General features: G+C 50.9%; 1 protein-coding gene across 1 annotated transcript; it reads left to right on the top strand.

Moving 5' to 3' along the window:
- The first annotated feature begins 1,662 nt into the window (after window positions 1–1,662).
- Alox15b (arachidonate 15-lipoxygenase type B) lies at window positions 1,663–10,094 on the top strand. The gene is made up of 14 exons (XM_005067568.4): window positions 1,663–1,809; window positions 1,896–2,118; window positions 2,395–2,476; window positions 5,350–5,472; window positions 5,687–5,790; window positions 6,872–7,044; window positions 7,254–7,400; window positions 7,509–7,712; window positions 8,153–8,239; window positions 8,352–8,521; window positions 8,681–8,802; window positions 8,902–9,002; window positions 9,081–9,251; window positions 9,684–10,094. Exons 1-14 carry the CDS (start codon window positions 1,663–1,665, stop codon window positions 9,861–9,863), a joined length of 2,034 nt encoding a protein of 677 aa, XP_005067625.1. The 3' UTR covers window positions 9,864–10,094.
- Window positions 10,095–10,426: the final 332 nt, after the last annotated feature.

Raw genomic sequence — 10,426 nt, 5'->3', positions numbered from 1 at the left:
CACAAGTTTTCTTCATGGCAGAGGGACATTGTGGAGGAGAAGCTGTCTCAGCCCCCAAATAACACATGAAACACTATATTAATTATGAAGCTGTTGGCTGTTTGCTTTTTTTTATTGGCTAGCTCTGACTTAATTATTAACCTATAACTGCTAATCTGAGTGTTTTCACATGATCTTCTCTTACCAGAGAAAGCGTTCAGACCTCTTACTCCTCTGGTGTCCTACATCATGGCTGGCTGTGCCTCTGTTTCCCAGAATCCTCCTCAACTCCTAGTCCCACCTATCTTGCTTCCCTATTGGCCAACAGTGCTTTATTAACCAACCAGTAGGGCAACATATACACAGAAAGATTTCCCCCATCACTGTCTAACACTATACCCCAAACAAGGGTTACTCCCCCTACCCATTCATGTTTATAAGGTAATACCACAATCTCCAAGATCTTCTGGTTGGCCAAAAAACAAAAAAACAGACCAGGTGATGGTAGCATACATCTTTAATCCCAGCACTTGAGAGGCAGATGCAGACGGATCTCTGTGAGTTCGAGGTCAGCCTGGTCTTCAAAGCTACACAGAGAAACCCTGTGGTGGTGGTGGTGGTGGGGACCTTCTGGCTGACAAACCCAGTGATCATTTCTCCACCTTCCTCCTAGGACAAGCAACATGACTCTACAGCCCCTTCTTGGGTCTCACAAGACCCCTCTTGTAGCCCCTCTCCTGCCCCATTGTAATAGTTTGGATCTTAAACCCCCAGATGCCCAAGAGTTGCAGATTTACCCTTTGCACAGACAATTCCCCCAACAGGAAACTGTCCTCCCTAGACATACCCTTTTAAAATGTATACAATATTTTAGCTTATTATTTGAGATTCTCACATATGCATGCAATGTATTTTGATTATATCCGCCCCTATTTCCCCACTCCAACTCTCCCTGAATTTCCCCCATGTACCCCCTCCCAACTTCATGCTCCTTTCTTTTTTAATAACCCACGGAATCCTGTTAGTGCTGCCCATGGACACATATCCTGAGCTCACCTGTCACTTCCTCTGGGTCTTTAGGCATTTCTCTCCACCCCAGTTTGTCAGGCTCTCACATCAGCAATGTCTGATGTCTTTCCCAGCACTCACTATCATCTAAATGTCTAATACATACCGCCTTTGAATGTCTTTTCCCCCTTGTGCTTGATTTTAAAAAGCATGCGGGCAAAGGTAGAGTCTTGCCTCAATCTGTGCTGCCAGCATCTAACAGTCCTGGCACAATTATTTATTAACAGAAATGAACGAATGCATGTAGCCCAGGAAGAGTTGTAGAAACGGGGAAGTAGACCTTGCACACACATTTAAAGCTAAGCCGGCATATAAAATAAAATCAATAATTGTACCCCACATCCCAATTGGGTCTCAAACTCTCCCTGGGAACTCGAGTCACCTCCCTATGACAAGTGCCACTCATTGTCGCTCCGGGTTTCAGTCTCTCAATCCAGCTCCTCCCTGTCCTAATTTTGGCGCGCTGTTTCTGGTGCCAATGAAGCCAAGCGGGAATTCAGTTGGGAGCAAACACGTTTTTCCCCCTAACCTGGCATGGTGGGCGGGGCATTCCTGAAGTAGAGTCACCTAGCCTAGTAGTCCAACTTGCAGTAGAGAGCCAGACTAGTTAGGAGTATGGCTACATTCAGGGTGAGAGTAGCCACTGGGGAGGCCTGTGGGGCTGGCACTTGGGACAAAGTGTCTGTCAGCATCGTGGGTACCCAGGGAGAGAGCCCCTTAGTGCCTTTGGACCGTCTAGGCAAGGAGTTCACTGCCGGTGCTGTGAGTGTTTGGGGAGCGGGCAGTGGCGACGGTGGAGGGGGGGCTGGGGGAGAACTGCCCTCGGCATACTAAACAGCCCCTCCTAGGAAGAGGACTTCGAGGTGACGCTCCCCCAGGATGTTGGCGCTGTGCTGATGCTGCGCGTACACAAGGCACCCCCGGAGCTGCCCCTCTCGCTTGGGTCCCTCCCGCCCGATGCCTGGTTCTGCCGCTGGTTCCAGCTGGAGTGGCTGCCGGGGGCTGCACTCCGCTTCCCATGCTATCAGTGGCTGGAAGCGGCAGGGGACTTGGTGCTGCGACAGGGAGCAGGTGACGGGGCAAGGGAAATGGTTGGGGCTGCTGGAGGGGCACAGCAGTCTGGGGGGAGGCTAGGGTTGGGAGCGGAGAGGCGAACTGGTGTGGATACCAGGAAGGGTCAGAGGAGGAAGGAGGGGATTGGTGAAGCTGCAGAACCAGGCGGCAGCCAGCCTGCTGCGGAAATGGACCTGGGGTGAGGGGACTGATGGGTTGGTAGTAGTAGAAGGGAGAATGTTTGGAGCCAGAGGTCAAGGAGAGTATCCTTTCTATCCATGTCCCCACCCATAGCCAAGGTCTCCTGGGAAGACCAACATCCTAAGCTCCAGCACCAGCGTCAGGAAGAGCTGAAGGCCAGGAAGGAGATGTACAGGTGACAGCCAAAACAAGGACTAACATCCATTCTAAACACACACACACACGCGCACACGCACACGCACATGCCCAGCAGCATTAGCAACAGTGGGCACCCGGGACTCGCAGGCCCAGGTGACTTTGGCAGCCCCCCCCCCAGTTTGAAAACCATTGTTCTAATAGCGGTGCCCTGTGGCTTACTCCTTGTCAGTGTTTCTCTGTGGTGGTTAATTTGTTTCTCTTTTTCTCTCATCTGTCAGCTTGTAGCATCCTCTCATAAACACAGGTGAGACTTGCGGGTATCTCCTGGGGAACTTGGAACACATCCCCAGAAATGAGACGTTTCCGACAGGGGTGCTTTCTCTGTTGTCTGTGCAGTGTGGGGAGTTAGAGGGGAGAGCTACCTAAATGCTCAGCTCACAGGAGGTGGGAATCACAAGGGGGTGAGGAGGGGCTCCCGAGAAATGAAGTCAGCAGCAGTATCCAGGTGGACACGTTCAAAAGAGCTTGGCACTCTTAATCTCGGTTGCTTTGCAAATCCTGGGCCACCTGCTTTGAGACCAAGCAATCACCAGCTCATTTGTTTCCTGGTGATTCTACGTTTGTCATGAAAGCCGTGACACTAAATCTCACAGCAGCAACTGGGGCCAGGGGCAGATATTGAAATCTACTTGGTCCTTGAAGAAGCAGTGTCCATCTAGACCCTCTAACAAAAGGAGCTGGGGGGGGGTGTCTTAGGGAAATCATTTAATTTATTTGGTCTTTATTTTCTTCGTATCTGGGTTGTTAGGGAAAGCCACTGGGAAATGGTTAAGAATGTAGTCAATAACTCCTGAGAGTGTAATTCTATATTCAAGACTCTGGGTTTGTCCTTCAGCCCTGCATTCTTATAAAGAGAAAAAATAGGGCTGGGGGGTATAGCTTAGTTAGTAGACTGCTTGCCTAACAAGAAGCCTCGAATTTGATCACCAACCCCACATACCTATATTCCTAGCGTTTATGAGATGAAGGCAGGAAGACCAGAAGCCCAAGGTCACCAATGGTATGTGAGCAAATGTGAGGCTTAGTATGTATGAGACCCTGCCACCCTTCTGGGAAAAAAAGCAAAAACAAAACAAAAACAAAAAACACTCAGCAACAAAAATGCTAAACCCTGCATAAATGTGTGCTGTTAGCATTATTCCTATGTCTGGTCTGTCTGGGTCCTTAATATTATAATTAAAACGAGGACTCCAACCCCTAACATTAGTATCTTCTGGGAACCAGTTAGAGAAGGCAAGCTCTCAAGCCCACCTCGTACCCAACTGAGAATCTGTGTTTTACCAAGATTTCCCAGAGAAATAAAGCACAGGGTTGTTTGAGACAGAGCTTGGCCACCACCTGGTGGCCGTATCCTTTAATTGCAAACTGTCCCTTGATATCAAAAGCTCAACTCTTATTTTGTTTGTTTGTTTGTTTGTTTGTTTCTCAAGACAGGGTTTCCCTGTGTAGCTTTGGAGCCTACCCTGGAACTCACTCTGTAGATCAGGCTGGTCACAAACTCACAGAGATCCGCCTGCCTCTGCCTCCCAAGTGCTGGGGTTAAAGGCGAGCGCCACCACTGCCTGGCAAAAGCTCAACTTTTAAAAGCTTCTTCATTATTAAATTGTTTGTTTTTGATACTGTTGGTTGAACTCGCATCTTTGGCATTCTAAATAAACACACATCCCCAATTTGTTTCCCCAGCCCTTTAAATTTTGCATTTTTAAAAAAATTATGCCTGGTGGTGGTAATGCACGCCTTTAATCCCAGCTCTTAGGAGGTAGAGTCAGGCAGATCTCTGAGCTCCAGGACAGCCTGGTCTATAGAGTGAGTTCCAGGACAGCCAGAGAAACCCTACACAGAGAAACCCTAACTTGAACCCCGTCCCACAAATTGTAATTACATTTTTCTTACATGTGTATGTCTGTATGTGCACAACCTATGATATTTATATGGAGGTTAACAGGCAGCTTGCAGGGATTGGCTCTCTCCAGCCATATGGGACCCAGAGATTGGCCCCAAGCTGCAAGACTTGACAGTAAGCAGCAATTTTTTATATCTTTATTTTATTTTTATACCAGGGATTGAATCTAGGGCGTTGTGAATGCTGGTCGAGTGCTTTTCCGCTGAGCTGTGTTCCCAGCCTTTTAAAACTATTTTACTTAAAGAAAGGGTCTCGCCAAGTTGGCTTTAACACCTAGAAGCTATTTTTTGAATGACCCCCAAAACCGAATGTTCAGCTTGTCGGAAAAAAATTATTTCACCGAAAGGTCTCTGGCTGTGGCTTGCATGATTGTGGGACTTACAGACAGCCTCAGGCCAGAGCAGAGTAAACTGACAGTTCCCAAGCTTTGGAAGCTGTGTGCCTCCAAATGGATGTCTGCCAAAAACAACTGACTCCTTGGGAATAACCCAGCTCAGGACCAAACAGATCGAAAAGCAGGTGTGTCAGCAGAAAAGGTACTTACAGACCTGCACGCAAGGAAAATAGTCCCATATCAGGCCACAAACAAAGGGATGCCCTCCCAGCTCCCAGGTGCTTTTCTCCTCTCCTCTCCTCTCCCTCCCTCCCTCCTTCCCCCTGCTTTCCTGAATTCTTTCCTGGATTCCTACTCTCCCAACATTCACATACTGTAATCCAGACACTTAAGAGACCCCACCTGTTTGACTCAGCTCCAACCTCAAATTCCTCCAGTTGGCTCAGATGTCTCCTGTGGGGGTGGGTTGCTTCCTTACAACCCAGTGAGCACAGGGGAAGGGTGGGTCTCGGGGAAGGTCCCTGTTGGTCCCCTGAGGCCAGGACCCTTCTGTGTCAATCCAAGGGCCCCTCCCTAAAGCCATTTGCTGATCTTTGCCTGTGGCCTGTCCCAGCTGGAAGACTCACATAGAGGGCTGGCCTCGCTGCCTCGACCACATGACTGTGAAAGACCTGGATCTCAACATCAAGTACTCCGCCGTCAAGAATGCCAGATTCTACCTTAAAGTCCAGTCTGCGTGAGGATGCCACACTCCCTTGTCCCTACCTCTATGTCCTCTCTTCTTCTCCATCCCCTGCCTCAGTACATAGCTCACTCAGCCCTGCTCAAGACAGTTTGCTGTCCTGTAAACTATGGCTCCCTTAGGGGCGGGGCGCTGACTGGTTCGGGCAGACAGGGGAGGGTCTCCTGGAATCTTGTGCCTTTTCCCCACACTCCACATGTTTCATCAGGGTTACAGAGCTGAAAATCAAAGGCTTCCTGAGCCGCACCGGACTCTGGAGGAGTCTGAGGGAGATGAGAAGGATGTTTAACTTCCACAAGACTCCTGCAGCCGGTGAGGCATCAGTTCCCATCACGACCAGGAGGCTCGAAACAAATCACCAATTCACCCTGTGGCTTTCAGCAGGCTCCTTGCCCTTCCTCCTAGACTTTAAAGTTCCCACAGACACAAAAGGGCTGGTAGGCAGATGGGACCCCTGACCCCACGCGATGATTACCCAGATAACTGTGGTTGGGGCTATGGATACGGGGACTGACAGTGAGGTTAGGCTGTGCTTACTAATAAAACTTACATTCACGTCATCATTAGCATCCCTTGATGATGTATTTATTGACTGCAGAAATGGGCAGAAAGGGGACCCACCACAGCTTTCAGGGCTCCCTAGAGAGCTCTCATGGGGTGTGGTTAAGTGGGTATTAACCCTGAGGATAAGGCATAGGGCAGAGAGTGCTTTGGGACAGGGGGACAGGAAGATGAAGGCCCTGACGAGGAAGCATAGGATACCTGTGAAGAAAGAAGTTGCTGTGGCCCCGGTGGGCTGAGCAAGGGAAATAAATTCAGGGAGCAGAAGTCACATCCACACTTGTGTGGACTGTGGCAGGTTGGAGGCTTCCTGTGACGGGCGGCCATGGGGAACAACATGACTACATGTGCACCACCGAGTGGGTGGATTAGCCATGGGGTTCCAGCTGAGGCCAGCAGGGGGCAGTGGCTTCATCAAGGCTGGGGCTATGTAGGAATGAAGTGAACAGATGGGCCAAAGATGGAGAGTCTACAGCGGGAGGAGAAAAGTTGCTTCCTGAGGAGCATCTGCCACGGACGGTCAAAGAGATAAACTTGCCATTCCTTGGGGTGCCAGGAAGCAAATGAAGACTGAGCTAGAGGAAGAGCCCACACTTGCGTTGCATCTGAGGCTAGTGAGTCATGCAGGTGGTATTAGGCAGATGGCATGATGACGGGCAGAGACTAAGATTTGACATTTAGTGGATAGGCAGTAACCAGAGTCAAGGGGCTGGGGGTCACTGGAAGAAATGAAGAGGTGTCCAGAGTGGACAACAGAGAACTCCATCACGCAGGCAAGGAGGAGCCCTGTGGCGCTGTGGTGACCAGTCCCCATGTCCCCACCCTCCTGCAGAGTATGTGTTCGAGCACTGGCAGGAAGATGCCTTCTTTGCCTCCCAGTTCCTAAATGGCCTCAACCCGGTCCTGATTCACCGCTGTCGCAGCCTCCCAAAGAACTTCCCGGTCACTGATGACATGGTGGCCCCGGTGCTGGGCCCTGGGACGAGTCTGCAGGCTGAATTGGAGGTGGGGCACAGGCTTCAAGCTCTGCAAACCCCTACCCTAGTTTCTCCAGGTTCATCCCCTACTGGAGACAGCGGGGCCAACTATGTGTTTACATAGCAAGAATCACCTCTCTCAAAATGTACTCCCCTGGCAATCCCGCATCCTCTTCCTGCTACCTGTCCTCTGCCTTAGAAAGCCGGGTGCTGACACGGCTCCCCTTTCTCCTGCAGAAGGGCTCCCTGTTCTTGGTGGATCATGGCATCCTTTCCGGGGTCCAAACCAATGTCATCAATGGAAAGCCTCAGTTCTCTGCAGCCCCAATGACCCTGTTATACCAGTGCTCAGGGTCTGGGCCCCTGCTCCCTCTCGCCATCCAGGTCTGTAAAAGATGACAAGAGACAGGGGGGTGGCAGAGGGACAGAGGTCCCACTGAGTGGCTGACAGACACTGACACTGCCTCCCTCCCCACTGGCCTTACCCACCAGCTCAAACAGACTCCGGGGCCCGACAACCCCATCTTCTTGCCCAGCGATGACAAGTGGGACTGGCTACTGGCCAAGACCTGGGTGCGAAATGCAGAGTTTTCTGTCCACGAGGCCGTCACACATCTGCTGCATGCACATCTGCTGCCGGAAGTCTTTGCCCTGGCCATGCTGCGTCACCTGCCCCGCTGTCATCCTCTCTTCAAGGTCAGTGACTCAACAAGTTGGCCCAAGCCAGCTGTGATGGCGCATACCTTTAATCCCAGCACTCAGAGAGCTGAGGCAGGAGGATCTCTATGAGTTTGGGACCTGCCTGGTCGATATAGCAGAGTCCCAGGACAGCCAGGACCACTACATAGAGAGATCCTATCTCAAAGCAAGGTGCTGTGTCTGTAGCCTAGCCTGCAGCCAAGTCTGTAGACTCCTAGGCTTCATCCTGTATCCTGTGCTGCCTCTTCCAAGTGACCTTTCTTCAGGTGGCCTTACCCTTCCAGGCTTGGATGTAGGGCTGCCATTCTGACTGAAGAACACAGAATAGGTCCTGCATCCAGGACGTAAGAGAGTATCTAGGCAGAAATCAGAAAGTGTAGGCAGCGGGCGCAGATGATCTGGGCTTCCCTAACTTTGCCACCTCCTACCCCTTGCAGCTGATGATCCCCCACATTCGGTACACACTACACATCAACACGCTTGCCCGAGAGCTGCTCATTGCCCCTGGGCAGGTAGTGGACAGGGTAAGCACATGACATGAAGAATGTAGAGTTCTGGGGTGGGAGTGTCTCTGTTTCCCTAATTGACCCCTGCTTTTGAAGCAAGGTTCTGGTTCCCAGGAGTTCTTTCCCTCAGTCCACAGGTCTGGGCATTGGAGGGTTTTCTGAGCTGATAAAGAGAAACATGGAGCAGCTGAGCTACTCTGTCCTATGTCTCCCTGAAGACATCCGAGCCCGAGATGTGGAGGACATCCCGGGCTACTATTACCGGGATGATGGGATGCGGATCTGGGGGGCAATAAAGAGGTGAGGGAACCATTCCCAGGAAGCCACAGTGGGCAGGGGAGGCAGGAAGACTGGGCAGGAGATGGGATGCACTGGAGAGGTCTACGGTGAAGAGGGCAAAGGATGGCTCTCAGAGGGTCAAGGTTGGAGTCAGGGCCTGAATCCAGATGCATCTTGTAGCTTCGTCTCTGAGATAGTCAGCATCTACTACCCAAGCGATGTGTCTGTTGGAGAGGACCAAGAACTCCAGGCCTGGGTGAGGGAGATCTTCTCTGAGGGTTTCCTCAGCCGAGAAAGCTCAGGTACAGGGACCTCAGCCCTCTGGCCCCGCCCTGCCCTCTGGCCTCTCCCTGAGGTCCTCAGATCCCCAGCAGCCCCACCCTAGCTCAGCCTTCCTACAGGGATGCCCTCCTCGTTGGATACCCAGGAAGCCCTGATCCAGTATGTCACCATGGTGATATTCACCTGCTCAGCCAAGCATGCAGCTGTCAGTGCAGGCCAGGTAAGGAAAGGCCAGGGCTGCAGGCAGTGCATTGGAAGGGTCAGAGTCGTGTTCTCATTTTATCCTCTCTGCCTTCAGTTTGACTCTTGTGTTTGGATGCCCAACCTGCCACCTACCATGCAGCTGCCACCACCTACTTCCAAAGGCCAGGTTCGGCCTGAGGGTTTCATAGCCACTCTCCCACCAGTCAATGCCACGTGTGACGTCATCATTGCTCTCTGGATGCTAAGCAAGGAGCCTGGGGACCGAGTAAGTATGAAGCTAGGAGTCAGGCCAGGCTAGGCTGGATAGGAAAGCACACGTTGTTTACCCTCCCTGGACCAAACTCAACCCTGACATCAAGACCCCCATATCAACCCCCCCACAACTCACTAAAAGGTGAGACACATGACCCTTGACCATCTCACAGTGAGGATCTAGTGTTCAAATAAGATGACGAAAACTGTCGCTCTCAGCAATGACGATAACATGGGACTAAATGTTCCTTTAAATCCTCAAATTAAATGGTCTAAGAGCTTACAGATCACTGTCATTTGGGAAAAGGTTTAGGATAGGGACAGGGTGAAACTCAGCAAAAGACTGGGCAAGGTGACTGGGTCGAGGGACAAACTGTGGGCTGCAGCTGCTCAGAAGATGGGGACAATCCTGACCAATAAAGTCAATCCTGTTATTGGTCCTCAGAGGCCTCTTGGCCACTATCCAGATGAACACTTCACAGAGGATGCCCCGAGAAGAAGTATGTCTGCCTTCCAGAGACAGCTGGTCCAGATCTCCAGGGACATCGGAGAAAGGAACCGAAGCCTGGCACTACCCTACATTTACCTAGACCCTCCCCACATTGAGAACAGTGTCTCCATCTAACATCTTGAAGAGGGTCCCCTTGACCATATCATGCCAAGACAAATGTCACCCAGAGAAAAAGGGCCTTTCAAAATGTACAGGTTCCTGGACTGACAGCCTCCAAAACAATACAGAGAAACCCTGTCTCATAAAACCAAAAAAAATAAAAATAAAAAAAACCAAAATGTACAGGTTCCCATTGCTTCTCCTAGACAGCCAAGCCCCTATCTAACTTACCTGTGAAACACTCAAACACAACTAATAGAATCAAAACAGACACCTAAACTCCTACTGAAGACAAGACCTCACAGGACAGGGACACCAAAATGTCTGGAGACACCGAGGCTTCAGCTCTGGTTAAGGCTTTGTTCGTTCTCTTTGCTTTGTGTCCATTAACAGAGCACTGTGACAGAAGCAGAGAACCCTGTTCCACAGCTGATGACACCTCACAGTCACCGACTCGGACAGGCTTCTCAGCAAAACAGGAAATGGCCCAACCAAAACCTACAGGCCTGCCTTGAAGATGACACTGGACCGGGGCATTGGGGGTCAGGCACAAAGGGAAGGGCGGCTGAGCGCATGGC

This window comes from Mesocricetus auratus, unplaced genomic scaffold (genome assembly GCF_017639785.1).
Source record: "Mesocricetus auratus isolate SY011 unplaced genomic scaffold, BCM_Maur_2.0 Super-Scaffold_100007, whole genome shotgun sequence".
Classification (NCBI taxonomy): Eukaryota; Metazoa; Chordata; class Mammalia; order Rodentia; family Cricetidae; genus Mesocricetus; species Mesocricetus auratus.
The sequence above is the reverse complement of the archived record's forward strand: the minus strand, read 5'-3'. Positions and strand labels throughout refer to the sequence as shown.